Source organism: Anomaloglossus baeobatrachus, chromosome 5 (genome assembly GCF_048569485.1).
Source record: "Anomaloglossus baeobatrachus isolate aAnoBae1 chromosome 5, aAnoBae1.hap1, whole genome shotgun sequence".
In the NCBI taxonomy this organism is placed as follows: Eukaryota; Metazoa; Chordata; class Amphibia; order Anura; family Aromobatidae; genus Anomaloglossus; species Anomaloglossus baeobatrachus.
Window position 1 is genome coordinate 38,297,118 of NC_134357.1, and position 26,763 is coordinate 38,323,880.

Here is a 26,763-nt window from a genome sequence, read left to right on the forward strand (position 1 = left end):
GTCGCTGTTCTCTCCTGTTTCTTTGGTTTTCATGATTAGGACTGTAATTTGTGATTATTGTTTTACAGTCTGTCCATGGGGCAATTTCACTGTCTGCCAGTCCTGGTGTTATTGCTGGTATGACGATTAGTACCCTATCAAGACTCCCCTGATGATCATTTATTGAAACGCGTCGGGAGGTACATTATTTGGTTGAGCCAACAAAAGGTATTTGTGTAGGACCCTTGTGAGGTCGCCTGAGGTTGAGCTCTATCATCCTATGCCCTTGAAAATACGGTAAGACCGTTTTTTTCTTTTTCATCTGCATGGTTGCGGTTGGTATATGGCATTTGCTGTCCTAACGTAGCAACCATCTTTGTTGTGACTAGGATGCAGGTATGTGTATGACTTGCTTTTTCATACCCCCTGCATTTTGTGCCTGAGTGTATCTGTCTGAGGCTGGTATTTTCGGTTCTTCAGCCCATGATAACACTTTTTATTCTTTTATGGTGGCAGTCCACGTTTTAATGCATATTAATTAAATGTTATGTTTTAGGAGTTTTTTGTCTCTTTTTACATTACCCCAATTGCTATTTACTGCTCACTTGTGTTTAAACTCCGACAGATTTGATCTTCGTTGAATACATTACATATTGTTAATAGAAATCACAACACGACAACGATGTTATAAAAATGTTAGAAAATATATGACTAAACTTCTGATTTTCTAGCATTCGCCCAACATATAAAAACATATAAAATAATTCATTGGTTAGGAGCATGCAGTATGTTAGCTAAAGGCTGTTCATGCTATATATTTAGTTTTTGCAATAAAATAAAAGTACTTACTTGTTACTGATGTTCTCCACAGATCTACTCTTTAGAATAATTCCGCACTTCCGTAGACCTGGCAACCACTGTGCAGACTATGAATGCATGTGGACGCATGTGTCTGTCAAAATCAGCCCCTTTTCCCCCAGTCGCGTTGATCCTCTTACCGCCTTCAGTTTCACCTTTGACCGGCTGTTGGACCAAGGGGATCTGAAGATAAAGTGGAGTATGCTGGGTAAGTGCAGGTTTGTAGAGATGATCAATGCAGAGAACATCAGTCACAAGGAATTATAAAAATGGGAGAACAGAGCAGATTACAATAAGCATTTCTAGTAGGACTTGTCAAACATTGTGCTGGTTCAATGTGAAACATTGTTTTACCTGAATGTATCAATTTAGTGACCAAAATGACAGAAGAAAATAAAGAGAACGATAAAAACTGTAGGACTTTAAGGGGAACTGGTCAGGTGCAATATGCACCCAGAACCACGAGCAGTTCTGGGTGCATATTGCTAATCTTTGCCTAACTGTCCCTGTATATATGGCACCCCTGAGGCTTCAGTCGCCACAGGGTATTGCATCTGCCTTAAGGTGCAGTACTTATCCCGGGTAAGAAGAGGTTAACTTCTGGTGTTCATAGCTTACACAACATTCTGTGCTCATGGCTTACACAACACAGCCAGCCAGCAGTTGCACAACACAGGTAGTCACCATAGCAATGGGTTTTTTCCCGGGCAGGGTGAGTCATCAGGAAGGTGGGGGCTAACTGTGGAAGTTACAGAACACACATAAAATCACTTCCGATCAGTCAGAGAAGTAGGAGAAGCCAGGTCACTGAGGGGTCTGCTTCACAGATCCCCTCAGAAAGACTGCCCAGGATGAGTGCTTCAGAGCTATCCCGGGGAAAGAGAGAAGGAGAGTGCCAGGACATCATGGCCTCGAAAGATCTTGGTGGTAGAGGGCCGTTCTTTAGAGCATTCTCCGTGAGGACAGGGCAGACTGGAAAGGACCCGGCAGACTGGGAGAAACCGGAGACGACCAGGTGGAGCTGGTGAGATAGAGGAACAACACGGTAGCCGAAGGGTGAGCACCAACAGCCCCTTCAGGACCGGCGCCGGCAGGGTGCAGAGCCCTAAAGTAGAACATACTCCACGTTGGACTACCAGAGTCTGCAGTGAAGGGGGATTTCATGTCCCATTGCCCAACACCACAGAAATCCCGGGGCACAGCAGCATATAGAGACAGAAGTCAAGACAAAAGTCGGGCCTATAATTGTCTTGTGATGCGTGCGAACGGGATGGTAACTAAAGCCAAGGATACTGGGGTCCCCAAGTAGCTTCACGCCACGCGGATTCACACTACAAGGCATAAGGAGGAAGGTCTCACACGCTTCACAACACCGGTGGTGACCTCTGTTCCATCCAGGATTGGCTGGGGCCCAGCACAGCGGTGACCGGTACCCTGATGGCAGCATCTTAAGAACTGTGAGTAAAAGACCTGGAACTGCAACCACTGCCTCAGCCTCTTATTACCGGCACCGTCGCCCCGCACTTCGGCACCAATGGCCCTTCCCCCCATCGCCACCTCCCTGGGGCTCGCTCCGCCTGTGGGGGGCTGGAATATTTGAGCTGCGGTAACATCAGCCACGGAAGAGAGTAACATCTTGCAGCGGCAGCTAATCCCTGGCCGCGCACCACGGGTGGTGCTGCAAAGCAAAACCCCCATCCCCCTTGCACCCTCTTTTCATGTAGCCAACGGGGCAATGGAGCCAGGTCAAGCCAGTTACAGCAACCCCAAAATACCACTGGCCCTGTGACGGGTAGCCCTGCAGGTCCCGTGGGGCACTACATATACACTAGCAGAGATCTTTAGAAAAAGTATTTCTAAAGATTCCATATCAAATATTAATGAGGCCAGGGACTAGTCTTGAGGGCGTTACTTCCCCTGACTAGTCCGCCCTCTTAGCATGGTAGTACGCCCACAAAGGCGTGCTAACATGCTATTCAATGCAGCGTCACCAGCGGTGATGCGCGTACCTGTGTCCGTGATGAACGCTGAAGCTGAATGCCCTGCACTTCCAGTTATGCGCACTAGACCTGTCTGAAGACGGGACGCGTACACCTGGCTTCATACTGCATGACCGGAAGTGTGGGGGATTCAGCTCCAGCGTTCACCGCGGACACAGGCACAGGTACTGGTGATGCTGCATTGAACAGCATGTTAGCACGACCCTGTGGGCGTACTACCATGCTAAGAGGGCGGACTAGTCAGGGGAAGTAACACCCTCACGACTAGTCCCGGGCCTCATTAGCATATGATATGGAATCTTTAAAAATACTTTTTCTAAAGCTCTCTTTATCTATGCTACTAGATACAGGGACAGTTAGGCAAGGATTAGAAATATGCAACGAACTGCTTGTGATTCTGGGTGCATACTGGACCTGACAGGTTCCTTTTTAAGGCTGTTTTTTTTAAAAAAAAAAATCTATATGGGGAATTCATCATGAATGAAGTCAGTTTCGCTTCTGGCCACTTTGCCATTTTACATAAAAGTGCAGTACAAGGTTTCATAACTTTGGCACATATTTTACATATCACACTTTTGTCTAGAACTGATTTTCTGCTCTTCACGACATCCTCCCTAGCGGAGTGTGAACTAATTTTCTTCTTTTATTCTCCATAGTGGAGTATGAACTGTGACTTTTTTGTGCAATTTTTTAAAAGGTCACAATTTGTAGACTCTTTACTATTGCACAGCTAATCATGGCCCGAGCATAATAGCAAAAAGTCACAAAGTTTTGCACAAAAATGATATCCAACTTTGATTGCAACTTTTTTTATGCCGAAATTCTGACACAAAATCCTAGATTAACTCCCTCTTTTGTGTTCAACATAAAATTATCAGGTATATTTCCCTTTTTTCACTCCATTCATTCTTCTGGAAGTGCCAAAGACCATATGCTTGGCCATCTCCATAGGCCCCATTAAGACTGAATGGAGTGCGCATAGTCGACCATCGCTCCATTCACACAGAGCTCTTCAGAGCCCTAGTTCTCTGGATCGGTCGAAGTCACAGGGTGAGAAAATCAAGGAATTGGGAAGCTACAAACTTTAGAATAAAAGAGTTGTCCAGTGAAAACAAATTATCACCAATCCACATCAATCCCAATGAGAACCTGCGGTCAATCCTTAAAAAGCGAGTGGACAAAGAAAAACACAGAAACTGTGATAAACTGATTAGGAAAGAATGGGTCATCATTAGTAGTGATGGGCGGACCCAGACTGCATAAGTCTGAATCCATGTGGGTTCACAAGTACCTGTGCAGTGACCCCGGGCACAGAGCTCCCAGGGAACTCCAGGTATCCATCCATCTCCGGCAACTTGGGTGTCAAAGGGCTAGTAAGATGTAGTACAGCGTATTCCCTACTAGGTGGCATCAGAGTAGTGAAGGAGAGTCAAAGTTACACTGTAATAGAAAGGCAGCTGAAGTACAGCAGATTAATGCAGGCGTCACACGGTACGATATATCTGGCGATATGTGGTCGGGGTCACGTCGTTAGTGACGCACATCCGGCATCGTCAGAGATATCGTACCGTGTGACACCTCCGAACGACTGTGAACGAGCAAAAATACTCACCTTATCGTTGCTCGTTGACACGTCGTTCATTTTCATAAGCTCGTTTCTCCTTCTGCACGCGGTTGCTCGTCGCTCCCGTGGCAGCACACATCGCTCCATATGACACCCCGGGAACGACGAACACAGCTTACCTGCGTCCCGCCGGCAATGCGGAAGAAAGGAGGTGGGCGGGATGTTACGTCCCGCTCATCTCCACCCCTCCGCTTCTATTGGCCGGCTGCCGTGTGACGTCGCAGTGACGCCGAACGTACCTCCCCCTTCAGGAAGAGGATGTCCGCCACCCACAGCGACGTCGCCCGGGAGGTAAGTACGTGTGACGGGGGTTAACAACTTTGTGCGCCACGGGCAACTAATTGTCCGTGACGCACAAACGACGGGGGCAAGTGCGAACGCTTATGTGATCACACGATTTATCGTCCCGTGTGACGCCCGCATAAATCTAGCAGGCAGCTAACAGGCGAAACACCAGGGGGCAATAGAGTACTCAAACAGTCAGGGTCTAGCCGAGAAGTCTAGTCAGTGCAGAGGGAGGATCAAAATCAAGTTAGAAAACACAACCGAGTCAGAAGCTGGGAGATCAAGAATGCAGAAGGAAACACAAACAACAGACAGGAGCAGGAAGTCAGGGACTGGGACAGATGGACGAACGGGGGAAATTACAGGTCAGGGCATGACAACAAGGAGTCAGACAAACCAGGAAATCTCACAAGAGCATGCCACAGGCTGCAGAGCAAAACTATAACCAGCACAGGAATGCAGGTTCAGAGACCATATATAGTGTCTCCTGAAACCAGAATGAGGCTGATGGGAGTGAACCCCTGACATGTCCAGACTGGGTTTATGAAACTCTGGAGCGTAGGATACCGGTCCTGGATCATGACAGTGGGTAATTAAAAGAAAAGAAGAGAGAAAGAAAGATAATAGAGAAAAGCAGGCATGTTATACTTACCAGTCTCCTGCGCTGTTCTAACACTACTTCCGGGGCTGCTCATTATACTTCATACAAATACACTGCTTGCCCAGCCCACCGGCAGTCCTGGCCTCTGTGATCGGTTCAAGTCAGATTGCGCCCCCACCCTGTGTGACAGTGTCTGACTGTTTTCAACCACACACTTGTCTGTGTTCCTAGACTGATGTAAAAATAAATAAATAAAAAAAAAAATTGGTGAACAGTCCCTCCATTTTATGATACCCAGCACAGATAAAGCATATGGATACAGGCTGCAGCCCCCACCGTGTGCTTATCTTGGCTGTGTATCAAAATAAGACGAACCGCATGTGGCTTTTTTAAGCATTATTTAAATAAATTATTTTAAAAAAGTGGCATGCAGTCCCACCCCCCCCAATTTTGATACACAGCCATTATACAGCCAACAGCTTGATTATTGTTATTGGTGGTTATGGTTATTAAGCCCCCCCCAGCTTAAAAATAGCAGCTTTCAGCTTCCCAGAATTATTACATCCATTAGATGTGACAATCCTGGAACTTTACCCGGCCCTTCCCGATTGCCCTAGTGCAGTGGCAATTGGGGTAATATCAGGAGTTAAAGACAGCTCGCTGGTGCCACTAAGCCCTAGATTAGTAATGGGAGGCATCTATGAGACCCCATCACTAATCTGTAAGTGAAAAGAAATAAACACAAACACCGAAAAAAATCCTTTATTTGAAATAAAATACAAAAACCCACCCTCTTTCACCCCTTTATTAACCCCAAACACTCAGGTCCCACATAATCCACAAGAGCTCCAATGACGATTCTAGCTCTGCTACATACTGAAGTGACAGCGCACGGGCACAAAACATGCCCACATGCTGTGGGCTTTGGGCAGAGAATGAGCCGCAGCGATGAGACGTCACTTAGTTTATTTTCGGTCACAGCTGGAGGATCCCACGGTACCCCATCTGTGACCGCAGGTAACCTGATCTCAGGTGACTTCATTCAACTGAGTGACCTCACTTCAGGTGAGGTCACTGAGTTCACAGACCTTCATCTCCTGGCAGAAAACCACTTTTTTTTTTTTTTTAAGAAATGCAGACTTTGTGCCAAAATTTATACACCATATTTCTGCATCAATTCTGTATCTTCTGGCAAAAAAAACCACACAAAAAGACGATGCGGTTTCGCTGTGATAGTGATGCTATGAGTTTTTTTGCCAGAAGATGCAGATATGGTGCATGAATATGGTGTATACGTTTCAGCAACAAATCTGCATCTCTTGGCAAAAAATTGCACAAAAATTGTTTTGAAGCCATATCAGTGCGGCTTTCAGCCAAGAGATGCAAATTTGATGCAGAAATCTGTTGCAGACATTTCAGCACCAAATTTGCAACTCCTGGCATAAAACCACACTGAAAAGGCGTCAAAACCATTTATGTGCATTTTTTTGCCAAAAGATACCGATTTGGTGTTGAAATTTATACACCATATTCCTGCTCCAAATCTGCATCTCCTGGCAAAAAACCGCATCGTGTTTTGATGTGTTTTTTTGCGAGAAGATGCAGATTATTTGCAGGAATATGGTGTTTAAATTTCAGCACCACATCTGCATCTCGTTTCAAAAAACCTCGCGTTTCTCTGCCAGGAGATGCAGGTCTGTGAAGTCAGTGACCTTACCTGAGGTGAGGTCACTGAGTTTAATGAGGTCACCTGAGGTCAGTTTACCTGTGGTCAAAGCTGGGGTACAGTGGGAACCTACAGCTGTGACCGCAAATAAACTGAGTGACACCACCACTCATCGCTGCGACTCCTTCTCTGCCTGAAGAGGTAACATCCCACTCTCACAGTCTCCCTGGCTCCTCACCACTCATATCAGCAGCCAGGCCTCTGGTAGTATACCTTGTTTAATTACCCCTCTGTTATGGAGGTGGTCTCACTACCTGATCATCCTTATTTAGGGTGATTTATACCTTCATTTTAGTGGTCTATCTTGGCCTGTGGGTAGGGTAGTGTCAGATTTTGTGATTTATTCACTTTCAGCTTCAGTATATATTTTTCTATACACAATTGTGTTTTATTCTTTGGTTGTCTGTATTATAATATCATAGGCTTATTTATCATACCATTCATGGGAAACTGTGCTGTTCCCTTATTATGGGTTGTTCTGGTTTCAGCCTTTTTTGGCTGTTTTAATTGTTTTTAAAATTGTCACGTTTTGTTTTTTATTTTCACGTGTCATGTGCGATTCATAAAATATTGTGGCTTTTTGGTTGATCCCTTTTGGTCCAGCATTTCTTTTTTCTTTTTGTTTCTATGTCTTATCCTTGTACTGGTGGTGATCTCTATAGGGGAATGGTAACCTCCTAAAATATGTTTACTCATATTTTGCCTGAAGCCACAGCATGTTTTGTGCCTGAAGCATGCTTTATGACCTCGCGCTGTCACTTCAGAATGTAACAGAGTTGGAATCGTCGTGGGACCTCGTGTGGATTACGTCAGAACTGGGTTTTGGGGGGTTAGTAAATTGGAGAAAGAGGGTGTTTTTTTCTATTTTATTTCAAATAAAGGATTTTTTTTCTGTGTTTGTGTTTATTTCTTTTCACTTACAGATTAGTAATGGGAGGTGTCTCATAGATGCCTCCCATTACTAATCTAGGGCTTAGTAACAGCTGTGAGCTGTCATTAACCCCTTATTAACCCAAATGCCAGAGCACCAGAGTAATCAGGATAAGCTGGATAAAGTTCCGGGATTATCGCATCTAATGGATGCGACAATTCTGGCCAGCTGCTGGCTGCTATTTTTCAGTTGGGGGGCCCTATAACCATGGGCCTCCCTAGCCTGAGAATACCAACCCCTGGCTATCAGCTTTATCATAGCTGGATATCAAGATTGGGTGACCACACGTTGTGTTTTAAAAATATTTATTTAATTTATCCACAGCCAACATAAGCACACGGCTGAGGGCTGCAGCCTGTAGCCGCATGCTTTATCTGTGTTGGGTATCATAATATGGGGGAAAATATTTTTTATTTACTTTTTGCACTCCGATAGGGAAACACATAGCATCTGTGATTGATTGCAGTCAGATACGTTGTCATACAGGGCGATGGCGCGGTCTGACTGAATCCAATCACAGACGCCAGGACTGCGGGTGGGTGAGCAGTGCATATGCATGAAGTTAATGAGCGCCCCCCCTGGAAGTAGTGTTACCGTTGCACAGTAGACTGGTATAATGCGCATGCTCTAATCTTACTAGCCCTACCACGATTCGGGTCCCCATAGACTTATATGGCGAGTTGCGTCCAGCTAGATATCCGGGATCAATTTCAGGCCCAAACCAGGTTTGTTTGTTTTTTTTAAACTCAGTTGGACCCACCGATCCCTTGTATCTGTGGGTCCGTAAAGTCTTCCTGTAAAAATAGGATCAACCTGTAAATATTGAGTTTTTACATAAATTTGTTGCTTTTGTAATAAGCAACGTCCTTGAGGGTTGTATTGTAAAGGGTTAATTGAATTGTGTAATTAAAATCTACAGTTTTTTTTTTTTTTCCCAAACCTTTTTTATTGATTTTCAATTATATAAAACCGTTACAAAATTATGATTACAAAATGGGTTCATTCAACTGACAAGTTATGACATAGAAAAGAGTAATATTCCAGCTTGGGAGTCCCTAAAGTTCTTCAGTTGAAAATTATGCATAGCAAATTAGAGCAAAAGATTCTACCTAAAACACTTGTAACACAAAACCTTAAAACCCTTTGTCATTCTTTAGTATTTTGAGTGCCAATGTCGTATCTTAAGTCTACCTTAACGTCTCATCTCCCCCTCCCTCCTGGGTCTCCACTAGGTGAACCTCAATATCCCCAAGCTATCCTGGATTTCATTCAGAAGGTACCACTCGGTTTGCATGAAAGGTGTCACCAAAGCATTTATTTCTCCCCGCGTGAAATGGATTTCTATAAAGTTTGTCCACCTCCCAAAAAAATTGTCTGTCTTCTTGTCCTTATCCCTTTCCGCCTCTAGTTTCTCCAATCTCAGAAGGTTGTGTAAGTCGTCGATAACCTCCTTTGTAGATGGAGTCTCCCTACGTATCCAATGTCTTAAGATGCACCGTTTAGCTATCATGGCTAGGTCATGAATGATTGCAAATGTCCTTTTGTCCTGGATATTTGGCCCCCCTCTAACTCCTCCTTCAAAGACATGAAAAATCCACACCATTACCTCTAATTTACAAAATATTCCCCATGTTGATTGGGCCAAAATTCTGACTTGATTCCAGAACTTTTGAATTACCTTACATTCCCATAACCCATGTAACATGTCTGTTTTCTCTTTTTGACATTTGGGACACCGCGCCTCTCTTCCCGGAATGTTATGGGCCACAATGGCCCTATGTAATATCCTAAACTGAGTGTCTCTCCATCCCTCGTTGATGACGTGCTTTCGCATTTGAACCCATCCTTTCAATATGCTTCCTGTCACTTCTTGTCCTTTCAGTTGTTTTCCCCACGCTGTAAGGGTGCGACTATCCTCCCGAGATATGAGCACTCCCCTAAATGTTCGATAAATTTGGGAGACATTTACATTCGTTGCATCACATTCCAGGAGCTCATCAATCAGGCTTTTGTTCAATTCTCTTCCAACCTCTCCAAGATCCCCAATCACTCCATGCTTTAATTGCTCGTACTGAATGATATGAAAGTTATTGAGGTCGTATTTGTCGAGTACTTCTCGACCTGTCATCCACCTTCTCTCTTCCACATTCATAACATCCTTCATTCTCTGGATACCCTTCTCTTTCCAACTAATAAATAGCTTGTTATCTCGCCCCTGGGGGAAGCTTGGGGCTGCCCAGGGATTTAAATATTTAGACACCTTCCACGCAAGTCCCAACTTCCTTCTTACCAGTTTCCAGGTCAACATGGTATCCCGAAATATCATTGAATTTTTTATATGGCCTTCAACCCCAGACAATGAGGAGTGGAGAATAGACGTCAGATCCCATGGTGCTGCGTATTTATTTTCCAAACCATAATCTGAGTGTCTACTTGTTCCTCTTAGCCAATCAATCACATGTCTCATAATGCACACGAGGTTGTAACCCCTAACATCTGGGAAACTGAGTCCTCCCTCCTCCACTGACTTCATCAGCGTACGTAGCTTTATTCTAGGTTTCTTCCCCCTCCATATAAAATCTGCATACGCTGAGTTGAGTCTGTTGACTTCTTTCAGTTTCAACAATAGCGGAATCGTCTGGAAGGGATACAACAACCTAGGAAAGCTCATCATTTTTACTAGGTGGCATCTTGCCAGAAGTGGTAAGGGCAGACCCCTCCACCCCCTTAGTTGGGTTATGATTTTTTTAATAAGCGGGTCATAGTTCAATTTATAAATTGCTTCCACCGATCTTCCTATATGCACTCCCAAGTACTTGATTGATGTCTGTGCTATAGGTATCCCACATAGACAACCATCTCTCAAGCTTCTACCTGTTATCCCTTGAGATCCCCTTAAAAACAAGATCTCACACTTTTTTTTGTTTAACTTAAAGCCTGAAAGTGAACCAAATTTTTCAATCATGGCAAGAGTCTGTGGCAAATCCGCGTTAGGATCCCCCATATATAATATCACATCATCAGCAAAAAGTGCTGTTTTTATTTCTGTTCCTCTTATCCTAATCCCTTTGAAACTGTTTTGTCCTTGTAGTACTCTTGATAGTGGCTCGATTGCCAAATTAAATAACAGGGGTGATAACGGGCAACCCTGTCTCGTCCCCCTCATCAGGGGGAACACATCCGACAGGAAGCCTGGGGTATGGACCCTAGCTCCCGAATTGGCGTATAAGCCCCTGATGTAGAGTCTCATTCTGCCTTCAATCCCTGTGGCCTCCATCACCTTGTCCAGCCATCTCCAATTGACATTGTCGAATGCTTTCTCAGCATCGAGTGTGACTAGAGCAGGTCTTGCCCCTCCCTCCGTGCGCCCCAATCTAACCGCGTCTACCACTAGGATCGTCTTTCTAATGTTAGTTACTGCATTTCTCCCTTTGATAAACCCTACCTGTTGGTCTGATATTATCCTGGGTAAAATAATGGCCAGTCTGTCAGCCATGATTTTAGACATTAGTTTCAGATCTTGATTGATGAGCGATATGGGTCTGTAACTGGAGGGGTCATCCAGATCTTTGGTTCCCTTAGGGAGTAATTTGATATACGCTATGTTGGCATTTCTAGGAATTTCTGCTCCTCCCAGGATTGCGTTAAAAACTGCAGTTAGATCCGGTGAGATCTGCTCCTTCAATACCTTATAAAATTCGCTATTAAAACCGTCGGGTCCTGGTGCCTTATTGACGTTGAGCTTCCTGATTGCTCTCGTCACCTCCTCCACTGTTATGTCTTCATTTAAGGCTCCCCTGTCTTCCTCTGTCAAGCTAGGCATTTGGGCTTGTCTTAACCATTCTTCCTCATTAGGTGTGTGATTATTTCCTGTCCCGTATAACTTTCTATAGTAGTCCCCCAGCAACTTGTTGATAACCTTAGGGTCTGTGGTTACCTCTCCCTCCTTTGTTTTCAGTTTAGAGATCACCGTTACTTTTCTACTACCTCTTGCCAGATTTGCTAGCATCCTTCCCGCCTTATTACCGAATCTATGAAGATCGGCTTCCTTGTGTGACCAGTATAATTGTTCCTTTTTTTTGGCCCACTCATCAAAGCCTCTCTTTGCCTCCAACCATTTGTCTTTTAGCGTGCTAGACCTATCTGCCAAGTACTTTGAATACGCTATCCGCACTACCTCGCTGTGATAGTTGTAATTCTCGTTGGTCTTCCTTTTAATCATTGCCGCATACCCCACCAAGCGTCCCCGCAGGACCGCTTTTGCCGTTTCCCAGTATAGCACTGGGGTCACCCTGTGTTCCTTGTTATCCTCTGCGAATTCCTCCCACCACTCTTTTAGTATCTTATGAAAATTATCTTGTCTGAGGAGGAACGACGGGAATCGCCAGATAATGTCTGACCCTCTCCTAAACTTTTCTCTGATGTCCACTCTCACCGGGCTATGGTCAGAGATCACCATGTTTTCAATCATACACTTTTGTACTCCATTCACAAGATCCCGAGACATCCATATCTGATCTATGCGTGACCAGCTATCATGCGGATGGGAGAAGTGTGTGAACTCTCTGTCGTGCGGATGAGTTAGTCTCCATATATCTTTCAGACCTACATCCTCCAATGTTACGTCCCTGTTGACTGAACTCCTGTCCCCTGCACTAATCTCCCCCTCCTTCCTCCCTCTGTCTTCAGCCGAGTCTGGAACTGTGTTGAAGTCTCCCGCCACTATGATGTTGGGCTCCTCATCAGATAATATGATGGTCTTTATATTATCATGGAACGCGATCTGTTGCGAGTTCGGTCCATACACATTATAGATACTGAGTCTGCCAGCTGGGCTAATAATTGTTAAGTGCTGCCACCTCCCCTGATCATCCTCCTCATGTGTCACTACTTCATGACTTAGTTGCTTATTTATTAAAATCATGGTGCCCGCTTTCCTGCCTTGCGCTGCTGCCCCATAGACTGAGCCCACCCAGTGTTTCTTCATGCGGAAAAAGTCCTCCCTCCCCAAGTGTGTTTCTTGCAGTAGGGCAATATCTGTTTTTAACCGCTTCAGGTGTCTTAGTATCATCGCCCTTTTGTTGGGTGATCTCAAGCCTTTAACGTTCCATGTTGTTAATTGTACCATGATTGCCTAAATGACCTGGTCTTGCCATGTCCACCCCTTAGAGCCCCACCCTTGGGGGAAACGAGACGACCTATCCTACGTTCACGCATAATTCCATTAGAATGACATTCCCTTCCTCCCTTTTGTGAATGTAACATAGAACAGCATAGCAAAAACAAAAAACATATAACAATAGAACATGTCTTCCCTGTCAAAGACTTTCCGGCGCTTACCGCCATGTTGGTGACTTCCCCTTTTCCTAGCCAAAACATTGAGCTCCCTGGTCCCCCCCCCATAAAGTATATATTCTAATCTTTCCCCCGAACAACATGAAACATCCTTGAGCATTATACCAGACTTAGTACAATATGTCACAAACATTAGATATGCCAGAACCTTACTAATAGCCAAGCATCCGATTTAGTCCTGATATTGAGGGACCCTCACTCCGAGTAAATCAGATCCGCTGGGCCTGTATCCGACGGTTATTCAGTGCTAGTCCCCGTGGCCTGTCCTGGGGCTGTGCCGCTGAGCTGGACTCCGACACCTGTCACCTCTGACCTCCTCTGATGTTCGCCCCTTGGATTGTCCTGCATCTCTCCCCGGGCCTGTAGGGGATCCTCTTCCACCGGTGTCTCCTCCACTAGGTCCTCTCTCTTGTCTTTCCATCCGACTCTTATCTTGTTCTGACATGAGGATGTTTTCAGCTTCCTTATAGTCTTTATAATATGCAAATGAGCCATTGGGATTTCTAACTTTCAATATAGCTGGGTACAGCAACTGGCATTTTATCTTTTTGTTGTACAAAAATGTACAGATTTTACTGAACTCCTTTCTCCTTTTGGAGACATCTGCAGAATAGTCCCCAAAGATTAGCAGTCTATTGCCTTGGTATTGTAGTGGTCGCTTCCGATCTCTGAAAGCCTTCAGAATTTCCTCTTTGTGTTTATAATCGAGGTACTTGACTATAACCTGTCTGGCTCTTGGTGAAAATTTATTTGAATTTTGCCCTTCAGCTTTATTTGCCTCCTTTTGCCTCAGTGGACCCACTCTGTGGGCCCTTTCCACCCTAAATTTCGCCTTTATGCCTAGGGCCTGTGGTAGCTCCAGCTCACAGATGTTATCCAACTGCCCCATTGATACCGATTCTGGCAGTCCCACTATGCGTAAGTTGTTGCGTCTCGATCTGTTTTCTAGATCTTCCGCCTTGTCCCTCAGGTAGTCATTGGACTTCATTAAGGTTGCTATTTGCTCTTGCATGGTCAGTATTGCTTCCTCTGACTCGGATATTCTCTGCTCTGTTTCTATCAATCTGGTTGCCTGATCATTTATTTCCTTTTGCATAGCCGCTAATGATGTCTGTATAGCGGTTTCAATAGCTGTTTTGATTTCTTTGGACAGATGGGATGCCACTTCATCTGCCAGTTTTTTATAATCTACATTAAATTCTTGTGGTTGCTTGTGTTGTCCTGCAGGTGGTGCTGTCTTTCTAGTTCTCCTCACCTGCACTGATCCTCTGCCTCCTTCTAGCTGCTTGTAATTTTGTGACACTACTGTGCCTGGGTGCTTCTTGCAGCGTTTATTAGGGGTAATAAAACCAGTACTTATCTTTTGTTGAGATTGTCCCAATCCATTTCCCCTGTGCTGCGGCTCCATATTCTCTCCCAGCCCTCCTGTTCCTTCATTGCTGCTCTCCTCCTCCCTTCTTTCTTCTTCCTCCATGTCCCCCTCCTCCTCCCATTGCTGACCGTCCTCTTCTGTCCCCTGCTGACACTTCTCTCCAGTTTCACTTTCCTCTGTTTCCCCACTCACTACCTCGTCCTCCTCTCTCTGTCTCCGGCACAGCTTAGCTGCATCTCCTGCCCGTGTTTCTGGCTCCTCCTCCATCATGCTCTCCGGCACCATGCTGTTTTCCTCCACTCCACTCCGGCCCACAGCGTCGCCGCTCCTACAGGTTCCCTCTCCACCTCCAGCACTGCGCAGCAGGTACCGTTCCATTGCCGCTCTCTTCCGGTTCCCTGCTTCCTCACTTTCACCGTGGTCACTCGTTCGGGGGGGCTTCTATCTGACGCTTTCTCCGGGGGGTAGCAGGAGCTTCCCTTCTACACCACCACCTCAGCCAGGACCGGAACCGGAAGTCCAAATCTACAGTTTTAATATTATTTATGTCAGGTTTATTTTAGTTTGAGACACCAGGCACTGCCAGGTACCAGTCTACATACTTAAGTGGTTACTTTGGGACATGTGTACGTACTACACAGACACATTTATTGGTAGAAAGATGTATAATCATCATAGTTTTATGGCTGGAAACATAAAGAGAAATATGAGGAGGGTATAAAAGTGAAGGTAGACAAGGAGGGGAGTCCGAAGGGGAGTCCAGGATGGGAAGAAAACTCTTTTCAATCTAAGCCCCCCAATCTGTGAGGTGGGAAGAGGGTCCCCCAGCAATGGAGGCTGAGAATAATATACGTTTATTGATTTAAATGTAGCAGTCATTGATATATTCTATGTGATTTGATAGCTTGTCTGTGTAGCTGCTGGTGTTATCTTTCATATATCGGACATTTGCTGTTTTTTCTGTGTTTTTCTTCTGCGTACACCGTATTTTAAATTTCAGTAATCTGTAGTATTTCATTTAACCATTGTGTTTGGATCTATCATAAAACAAGGGATTAATATGTAACAATTTGTTCTCTGAAGAGCGTCCTGCTTTCACTTATTAGATGTCAGATGGTGCAAGTAAGCGCTTTTGTAAGTGGTTTTGTACATCGGTCAGTAATCAGATAGCATTAATAGGACTGGCAGCCGTGTTATGAGTAACAAGTAACAAGTCAGGTTTATGGCTGAAATTGCAGTGATGACAGTTCCACTTGAACCCAATACTAAACCTTCTCAGCATGTAACCATATATTATGTGCAGATTGCAGACATATGGCAATTATTGATACAGTATTCTGGATTAGAGATGGAACTTGATACTTCCGGGCCCTAAAACAAAACCTGTGACAGGGCCCTCTCCTATGCTGGGCCATTTATAATGCTGGTATCTTCTTAGAAAAGCTTTTTCCTTAAAGGGGTTGTGTGGGTTCAGGACAAAAGTCTGCAGTCACTCTGTGCTGAATTATGATCGCTTGCAATTTGCATTTTGTCAAATTTTGCCATGCAAACCGGCTTCTCTCAATTGATTTCTGTTGAGAAAAGGTGAACAAATCTAATCTGCATATACAGGTGAAACCAGAAGTTTCCATCCGCTCTCTATAAAGACACATCTGCAGGTTTTTCCCATCACCCTCTATAAAGATGTAACGCCCCCGTGTCAGCGGTCGAGCCGCTCGGATCCGGAACCGCGGTGGCTCGAGGGGTCTCCGGACCCGGGGGGTCGAGCTGACACCCGAATGTAAAAGGGGGGATATGTACAGGGGGGTTAGGAGTTTGTGACGTCACCCACGGTGCGCGGTAAGATGGAGTACCACCGCTGCTGTTGGGAGCGCCCGGTGGCGGTGGTATAGCAGCAAGGTGTTTGATCCCCTCCGTGGGTAGGAGGGTTTGCCCTGGGGCCCCGGTGATGGCAGTAAAGGGGGGCCATTGGGAGAGGAAAGGGTTTCTGCGTACTCACTCAGTCCAAGAATACTGACACCGACAGCTTGTAAACCAGGATTCTGAGCACCGCTGCAGCAGGGAGGGAGCACGCTTGGATCCGTGCCCTTGGTGTTGCTTGTTAGCCTGTAACCTTTTCCGTGGCACCTTCTTCACTATTTGGACCCTGTAGTGTTGAACTAGTCGGGTCCCGCTCACCCGTATGGCTAATGGAATGAGCTTGCTCTCAGGGTTCACGCTTGGGATTTTCTGGACTGTGTTTTAGGAAAGGTCCTATCCCCTCGTTGCGCTAGTACCCCCGATTTTGGAGCGGGTGAGGGATGAATCTTGAAGACTTCACCTCGTCGGGTAAATTACCAGGACGCTTGAAGATACTTCCCAGCCTAGGGTCCACGTACCCCGTCGTGCCCTGGCCCCTGCCCAGAGATGACTCAAGGCCGCCGGCTGCCCTCCTCGGCAGATCCGTGCCCCTTGACACGATCCCCTGCAACCAGGGTTCCAGCTCCTACCAGGCCCAGACCAACGTCTGCCACCTAGTAGTCTCAAGGAGCCCTGCTCCCAAATCGATGACCTCTCACTTCGAGAGACACCACTCTACACTCCTCCTTCACTTTCTCTCTTCCCTCTCCACACTTCTCATTTTCCCCTACCAACCCCCCAAGTGGGTGGCCCTATTCCCTTCAGGCCCCCACAATGGTGTGTCTGGTGGGTGTGGTGCAAAGCGTTCCTAGGGTTTTGACTGGCCCTGATCTTAGCAACACCAAAGGACAGGGATCCGTAACCAAGGAGGATGTGGATACTGTGCAGGAGGGCAGATTGCACAATACCCTGTGACGACCTGATAGGCCAGGGTGTCACAAAGACACATCTGCAGGTTTTTCGCTTCACTCTCTATAGAGACACATCTGCAGGTTTTCTCACTATCTCATATGAAAGCAGAATAAACCTTTCCCGTTTTAGGGCAATTAAGAACCAAAATTATTTATATTTGCCAAATGCCAGAATAATGAGAGAGAGAGAATGTTTTAAGGCATTTTTATTACTTTCTGCAAAGTCAAAAGTTTCCATACATGTCATTAGTATTTGGTGCCATTGCCCTTACACTGTGTGACTTGGGTCAATTGTTTTGGATCTTCTTCCACAAGCTTCCCACAATAGTTGGTGGAATTTGGACCCATTCCTCCTGACAGATCTGGTGTAACTGAACCATGTTTGTAGGTCGTCGCTCACACCGGCCTTTTCAGCTTTGACCATAAATTTTCAATATGATTGAGATCAGGGCTTTCTGATGGCCACGCCAAAACATTAACTTTGTTATCCCTAAGTCACTTTGTAACCAGTTTAGTAGTATGCTTTGGGTCATTGTTCATTTGGAAGACCCATTTCCACACAAGTTTTGAGTTCCTGGCTGATGTCTTGAGATGTTGCTGCCACATAATTTTCTTTCCTCATGATGCCATCTATTTTGTGAAGTGCAGCAGTCCCTCCTGCAGCAAAACAACCCCACAACATGAAGCTGCCGTCGCCGTGTTTCACAGTTGGGATGGTGATTTTAGTTTCAAAGCTTCTCCCTTTTTCTGTTAAACGTTACAATGGTCATTATGGCCAAACAGTTCATTTTTAGTTTAGTCAGATCACAGGAGACATGTCTAAAAATTAAGATCTTTGTTCCTGTGTGCATTTGCAAACATTAATCTGGTTTTATGTTTCTTTTGAAGTAATGGCTTCTTCCTGGGAGAGTGGCCTTTCAGCCCATGTTGATACAGTACTCGTTTCACTGTGGGTAATGACACAATCTTACCAGCTTCCACCAGCATCTTCACAAGGTCTTTTGTTTTTCTTCTTGGGTTGATATGCACATGTCTGACCAAAGCACGTTCATCTCTTGTACAGAGAACCCTTCCTGAGCAGTATGATGGCTGGACATTCCCTTCTTGTTTGTACTTGCATATAATTGTTTGTACGGATGAATGAGGCACCTTCCCAAGGATGAACCAGACTTGTGTAAGTCCACAATTCTCTTCCTGAGATCTTGTCTGATTTCTTTTGACTTTCCCATGATACTACACAAAGAAGTAGTGTGTTTCAGGTGTACATTAAAATACATCCACAGGTGTGTCTCCAATTAATTCAGATGTTCCCAATAAACCTATCAGAAACTTCCAAAGAAATGACATCATCATATGAGTGGTCCCATATTGTTTAACATAGTCCTCTTAATATATGTACACTTTTGAGTTTGCAAAAAGTAATAAAAAAAACCCATTCTTTCTGTCGCTCTCTCATTATTCTGCCATTTGGCAAATATAAATAATTTTGGTTCCTAATTGACCTAAAACGGGAAAGGTTTATTCTGATTTCATGTCAGATAGTGAGAAAAACCTGCAGATGTGTCTTTATAGAGAGCGGAGGGAAAAACCTGCAGATGTGTCTTTATAGAGAGCGGAGGGAAAAACCTGCAGATGTGTCTTTATAGAGAGCGGATGGAAAAACCTGCAGATGTCTCTTTAAGAGAGTAGATGGAAACTTCTGGTTTCAACTGTAGTTTGCATAATTGCGGTCACGTGACTGCCAATTAGCACGGGGAATATTGGTGAATCGTGCCAGTGTACGATACACATGCTGTCACGATTCTGCAATCACAAAGAGTGACGGCAGACTTTTGTCTCAAGCCTGGAACCTAGTAATTTAAAGAGTAACTGTCTTTTTAATTTTTATATCAATAATAAACATGAAAATAAGCAACCTTGGCATATCTTTTAATCAGACAAACTTGCTTATTTCTCCTCTTTGACTGCTCTTTCATTCTCAAAATTTTGAATTCCTGAGTAAAATCTGTCTTCAGTGAATACACATTTTTATATTATCAAGATCCTATGCAGAAAGGAGGGGAGAGGGGGAAGAAGCTGTGCCTGTAGTCCTCTCTTCTACAATAGAATCTTGTCAGAAGTAACTGTCTATCTCGGTAATATAAAAATATGTATTCACTGAAGACAGATTTTACCCGAGATTTGAGAATTTTGAGAATAAAAGATCAGTACAGATGGCGAAACTGATTTCTCTGATCAGATGTATTATAAAGGTACATATTTTAATGTGTACACAAGCCGAGGTTGTGCCGGCTCAGGAAATGCTCTAGAAGATGACAGTGGAGCTGCCAGGACGGGAAAGATCAGGACGCCTTTGATAATACTAGTATATTAGTGTGGCCTATATATTCATACTAGGAACACATTTACACATAACATTTTTTACCACTGGACAACTCTACCCACATAGGAAGGAAATGCTACTGATTTTGCATGTGGATTTGTGCACAGAAAATCCACAGCCGCTAACTATGTGGATATAATTTTTGACACCAGTGCTTCGCCACCTCCAGCTGTAACCGCAAATAACCGGAGTGACGTCACCGTTCATCGCTGCGGCTCAGTCTCTGCCTGAAGCTCACATCGGGCGGACATATTCTATGCCTGCCCGTGCGCTGTCACTTCAGATGTTGCAGGGCTGGAATCATCTTGGGACCTCATGTGGATTACGTCAGACCTGGGAGTTTTGGGGGTTAATAAAGGGGTGAAAGAGAGGTGTTTTTTTAGTATTTTATTTCAAATAAAGGATTTTTTCCGTGTTTTTGTGTTTATTTCTTTTCACTCACAGATTAGTAATGGGGGGTGGTCTCATAGATGCCTCTCATTTCTGATCTAGGGCTCAGTGGCAGCTGGGAGCTGTTATTAACCCCTTATTACCCTGATTCCTACCTCACCAGGGCAATCGGGATGAGCTTTGGGATTGTCGTCTTTAATGGATACTACAATCCTGAGTGGCTGCGGGCTGCTATTTTTAGGCTGGGGGCCCCAATACCTATAGGTCTTCCCATTCTGAGAATACCAGCTACCAGTAGTTGGCTTTCTCATGGCTGAGTATTAAAACTGGGGGGGGTCCGGACGCTGATTTTTAAAATTATTTATTTAAATAATTTTTCTTAAAAAGCCGCATGTGGATCTTCTTATGTTGATACACAGCCAAGATAATTGCAGGGCTGAGGGCTGCAACTTGTAGCTGTATGCTTTATCTGTGCTGGGTGTCACAATATGGTGGACCCTACGCCAATTTTTTCATTCATTTATTTATTTATTTATTTATTTTTATACGACGTACACACAATGCTTCTGATTGGTTGCAGTCAGGCACGCTGACACACAGGGTGGGGGCGCTGTCTGACTGCAACCAATCAGAGATGCTGGGACTGCTGGTGGGCGTTGAAAGCAGTGCATATCCATGAAGATAACGAGGGGGAGCAGCGCCGGAAGCAGTGTACAGCTGCATAGAGACTGGTAAGTATGAAGCGCTTGCTTTATTCTTATTTTTTTTTGAGCTGTGATATCACCTATTATGAATGGTGGATTCTGTGTTATCTATTGCATATAAAAGGTGTTATCCGTCATTATACAGGAGGGGGGAGGTGAGCTGTGACATCACCTATTGTGAATGGTGGTTCCTGAGTCATTTACTCTATATAGAGGTGTTATCAGTTATTTTACAGAAGAGGGAGGAGGTGACCTGTGACATGACCTGTTTTGAATGGTTGATTTTGTGTTATCAGATGTTTATATCGCTCTTAAGGCCCCATCACACGCAACGACATATCTAACGATATATCGCCGGGGTCACGGATTCCGTGAGCACATCCGGCATCGTTAGCGACGTCGTTGTGTGTGACACCAACGAACGACCGTTAACGATGGAAAATACTAACCAAATTGTCCATCATTGACACATCGTTCATTTTCAAAAAATCGTTGATTGTAGAGGACGCAGGTTGTTCGTTGTTCCCGAGGCAGCACACATCGCTACGTGTGACACCGCGGGAACGACGAACTACAGCTTACCTGCGGCCGCCGGCAATGAGGAAGGAAGGAGGTGGGCGGGATGTTACAGCCGCTCATCTCCTCCCCTCCGCTTTTATTGGGCGGCCGCTTAGTGACGCCGCTGTGACGCCGAATGAACCGCCCCCTTAGAAAGGAGGCAGCTCTCCGGCCACAGAGACGTCGCTAGGCAGGTAAGTCCGTGTGATGGCTCCGAACGATATTGTGCGCCACGGGCAGCAATTTGCCCGTGACGCACAAATGACGGGGGCGGGTATGCTCGCAAGCGATATCGCTGCGTGTGACGGGGCCTTTAAGCTGTCATTGTAAGGCTGTCTGTGGTGATAATGAGTCTTTTGAAAAATATTTCTTTAAGGAACAGGATGTATAAAACTAAAATAGTCTAAGATAGCCTCAGCGGCCAGTGTGAAAATTTCAAGATATCTTATTTTTCTATACAAATCATGACATGAAAAGTCAAAAATATATGATTTAATACTAGGTCACATGTTGATGACACATTCAGTTTGAAAGGGTTTTCCTCTAAGTGTCCTGCTATCAGATGGGTGGCGGTCTGGCACTCCTACTGCTTAGCTGTAATATTTTAATATTTTAAGGATATTATCATGGAGACACATTACTTTTATTTACACTTTCCAGCACAATTTTTCTCAATTTATATCTAAGGTTTTAGTATTGTTATATCCTAATTCCAAAGAACTAATATGTCACATAATGCGTCTTGACAATAATCCTGTTTGGGCAGTAAAAAAAACGAAGCACAGGCTCTACAGAAAATATTATTAACAAGTAAAGATGGCCGACTACATCTGCCAGAACGGTGATTTGTGGGTTCATTATTGGAGTAATAAACATCGGCCTTGGGATCTCTGTGCAGCAATAAAGCAGAACTGAGGACTGGTTAAGAACGAGATGACGGATACAATTCAGCAGAGCTTAGCGGCAGCAACTTCAGGAAACTCGGTGTAAAAGTCACGGCGAAGATCAATTTAACGATGAAGAACTTTAACATTTCAAACAATTAGAATGATCCCCTGCAAAAAAAAAAATGATCACTGGGGTCTCATTGCAGAGAACCTCAGCGATCAGATGTAATCTATGATAGAAACGTCATGCAATTGACAAGTTTCTTCACAGCGCCACCTCAGGTCAACCAGAGGATTACATCGTTCAGAATTGGATATCTGTGTATTGTATAGACAGCCTCAGAAGCGCAGCGTTAGCTGTTTTACACAGCCAGCACCTGCCCCTACGAGCAGCAACCGGAGCTGACTCTGATCACTGCTATTTAACCATTTAGATGCTGCTGTCAATGATTGACAGCAACATTTAAATGGTTCAGTTGCTAGTGCACGTGCATTGCAGTGCTCATCACCCCCCTTCCCCAATCTTAGTGTCGCGGGCGGGGAGGAGGGTGTCAGCACACCGCGCTCACCCCTTCTGCTCGGGTCCGGCTGCTCAGTGGTGGCTCGAGCCGTGGGCCGGATCCCGGGGGTTTCTCGAGGGCGCTCCTCGCCCGTGAGTGAAAGGGGGGATTGGGGTGTTGGGATAATGTCCGTGACGCCACCCACGGTTGTGGTGATTTGTAGCACCACCGCTGCTTAATACGGGGATCCCGGGGATGGTGATGTGGAGCAGCCAGGTGTTGTGTTGCCCCTCCGTGGGTAGGGGTTGGTGATCCCGGGGCCCGGTGATGGCTTGGGAGGTGCAGGGCCTGGTGGGCGCAGGGACGCGGGGGCAGCGCTGTGCCTTGCGGCACTGTGGTACTCACTCAGCCTGAGACGTAGACACAGTTTGTACGGTAAACCAAACGGCTGGTAAGACGGTCCCACGGACGGCTGCTTTGCTTTCCCGGTAGGTGACGGTGATGTCCCTTTTCCTTGCACCTGTATGTACGGTTGGTTGCGATGGGTCCCCACCGGTAACCCGCTCCCCGGCTTCAAGCTGGGCCGGAGGAGCACTACACTTTGCCCGCAGGCGCTGGCCCTCAGAGACTGGTGCCCTGGCGGTGGCGGTGCCTCTGCTGTACGTGTTGGGCTGTTGCCTTCAATCGGGACTTGGTTGTTGGGGGAATCTACGTCCCCTTCACTGACGGATTCGGCAAATTTGGCGACTCCTAGCCTTGCCGGGGTCCGAGAGGCCCCTGCCCTGGTGCTGACTGTCCTTCGGAACACTGCTCCAGACCTCCGGGCACACAGCCAACGGGGTCCTTCCAGGAACTTCCAAACGGTCCCCCTCCGGACAGTCACCGCCGTCGCTGACCTTGCTGTTCTGGCCCTACACAAAGCTGGACTTTCAGGCTTCTCTCTCTCTCTGTCACCACTCTTGCTTTCCTCCTTTACCACTTTTCTTTCTCTCCTCACTTTCACTTAGTTGTTTACACTTGCCCTCTCTGGGCTAATCTCTGTTCTCAAGCTCTTCCCTGAGCTGACTCCAACTCTAGACTGCCTGGTACTTCCTGCCTCCAGAGCTGTGATCTCCTTGGTGGGCGGAGCCAACCGCCTGGCCCACCCCCTGGTGTGAATCATCAGCCCCTGGAGGAAGGCAACAAGGATTTGTGGTTCAGCTTAGGTGTGCCTACCTGGGATGTGGGGTGTGGTGGTGTGTGACCTGTGTCCCCTGGCTTGCCCAGGGCGACACATTCCCCCTTAGCAAAACGCAGACCGTCCGCGGGCTGCCGTCCTACACCGGTTTTATTTTCTGTAAAAGGGATAACAGGGTTAAACATAACATATTTACATTTTTAATAATCTTCCCTTACGGGAGGCACATTTTACTTTAACGTTTCAAACGGTTTACGGTTACGGTTTCCGCTCTCTCCCACCCAAGTAACCTGGCCCTGATGCTGCCCCTAAAGCCCAGGCAGCACCCCTTGACCCACAGTCCAGCACACGGTACCCGAGCGGGATCTGTCCTTTCCCTCCAGAGGGTAGCCACCGGTTCCTTTGGTGGCTGGGCCCTAGCCTGCTCTGCTCAGGGCCCTCCCTCCAACCTGCCTCTCCGGAGGCGGCCTGCGGAAAACGGTAACGGTAACCAACATATTTACAAGCCACTAACGTCTGTGGTTGCCCTGCAAGTTCACGGGCTTGTCCATGGATAGTTCCCCATGCAGAACAACTTTTTAAACGGTCCCCACGGGGACAACGGTGCCGGCTCCAGCCAGTTGCAAATCACGCGGTGAATCAGGTGAAACTTCGGTTATCATCTTTTTTATCATTCTCTTTTCCAAACTTTTAAACTTTTCAAACAAGCAGGTGGTCCCAACGGGGACGGTGCTGCGGGCATCCATTGCCCTACTCCGGTTCCTCTGCTAAGGCGGACCCATCCTCTGCCACCAACACATCAAACATGCACTGACATGCCTGCTGTGACAGAGGTACCCGGTACCCATTTCCACCGGTACGCGGGGTATGGTAAACCACGGGGTCTCCCACATAGCGGGAACGCTCACTTGCTCCTTCAGCTGCAACAATGGACTCGGAGCTGGGGCAGGAGTCGTCCTCTCTTATTCCTGCGTCAGGCGGGTTGCCGCCAGCTGCCGCAGCCTCCTGGCCCCCAGCATCCGACACTTCAGCCCCTTCTGTGGTAGCATAGAGCAGCAGAGTAGGCGAGCTTATACTGAGGCGCCCCATAAGTGACGGCAAGGGCGATGCATAGGCCGAGACTAGGCCGGGCCCCTCAGCCGCAGCGGCCGGTCCAGATAGGACATAGGGACGTGGGTCACCAGTCGGTTCTGCTACATCTATTCCCCTTTCGCACATCGGGGCAGTTGTAATCAGCTCCTCCACCTCGTTGGTCCACTGCTCCAGCATCCGGAAGATCTGATCCTGCTGGCGTTGGTGGAATTGTATCACCCGGGCCTTCATCCAAGCCACGGTCCCGGGCTCAGGGTCTGGCACAGTCTCTACTGGGACTTCAGGCACCACGCTGTTAAGGGGCCGTGGTTCTAGCGGTTCCCCTTGGTGCACTTCAGGGCCGTCTTGAATGTCTGCAGCCGGCTGGTCCGCCGAAGCGGCTGGGCAGGGTATCGCTCCCGATGGGACAGGTAGCGGGCCTAATGGCGGGGCGGCAGCAGCTATTACGGATAGCGGGGAGAGAGGCAGGGTGAGCGGAAGCCGGCCGGGCCCCTCAGCCGCAGCGGCCGATCCTTCAGGAATACAGGGGCGTGGGTCGCTTACCCGCTCCTCCAAATCCTCTTCTGCCTCGCGTCTCCACATAGCAGCCACCACGTCCGCCATGTCGGTCTCCCACTCCTCCAGGAGGAGTTGCATATGGGCCTGCAGACGGTTACTCAGCGGGATGGTCCGGTCCCTCAACCACGTCGCCGTGCCGGGCGCGGGGGCTTCCTCGTTGCGGGTTGGATCTTGCATCTTGGTAACGAGGTTTTTCCAGGAACCCAATATCGCTGCAGAGTCCTGGCGTCCCTGCTTTTATAGCCGCAGCTATATGCGGCCAGCCGCCATCGCGTCCCCCTTAGCTCTTTCCGGCCCCTCCTCTCTCGGGGCGGGGTTTTGGCCTTCGCGCCTCTACTGCTCGAGAAGACGCTCGAGCGGGAACTTTTCGCGCCAAAGATGGCGGCTTCTGAAATTTTCCTGCCGGATACCTCCGGCGGTAACAAGGTGCACCTCTACCAGACGGCAGAGCGGTAAGATCCTGTTCGTGACGCCAAGTTGTCGCGGGCGGGGAGGAGGGTGTCAGCACACCGCGCTCACCCCTTCTGCTCGGGTCAAGCTGCTCAGTGGTGGCTCGAGCCGTGGGCCGGATCCCGGGGGTTTCTCGAGCGGCGCTCCTCGCCCGTGAGTGAAAGGGGGGATTGGGGTGTTGGGATAATGTCCGTGACGCCACCCACGGTTGTGGTGATTTGTAGCACCACCGCTGCTTAATACGGGGATCCCGGGGATGGTGATGTGGAGCAGCCAGGTGTTGTGTTGCCCCTCCGTGGGTAGGGGTTGGTGATCCCGGGGCCCGGTGATGGCTTGGGAGGTGCAGGGCCTGGTGGGCGCAGGGACGCGGGGGCAGCGCTGTGCCTTGCGGCACTGTGGTACTCACTCAGCCTGAGACGTAGACACAGTTTGTACGGTAAACCAAACGGCTGGTAAGACGGTCCCACGGACGGCTGCTTTGCTTTCCCGGTAGGTGACGGTGATGTCCCTTTTCCTTGCACCT

The 26,763-nt window shown here is 46.9% G+C and overlaps 2 protein-coding genes across 2 annotated transcripts in view; both read right to left on the reverse strand.

Moving 5' to 3' along the window:
• Positions 1 to 26,763, reverse strand: part of HPSE2 (heparanase 2 (inactive)) — a 479,085-nt gene that overhangs the window by 142,407 nt on the left and 309,915 nt on the right. The window lies entirely within an intron of this gene.
• LOC142310762 (uncharacterized) lies at positions 835 to 15,232 on the reverse strand. The gene is made up of 2 exons (XM_075348412.1): positions 13,513 to 15,232; positions 835 to 1,020 (listed from the first exon to the last, which is right to left on the reverse strand). Exon 1 carries the CDS (start codon positions 15,107 to 15,109, stop codon positions 13,607 to 13,609), a length of 1,503 nt encoding a protein of 500 aa, XP_075204527.1. The 5' UTR covers positions 15,110 to 15,232; the 3' UTR covers positions 835 to 1,020; positions 13,513 to 13,606.

Excerpts from the sequence above, each read along its gene's own strand:
- LOC142310762 (XM_075348412.1), bottom strand. The coding sequence starts at position 15,109 with ATGGAACGGTACCTGCTGCGCAGTGCTGGAGGTGGAGAGGGAACCTGT.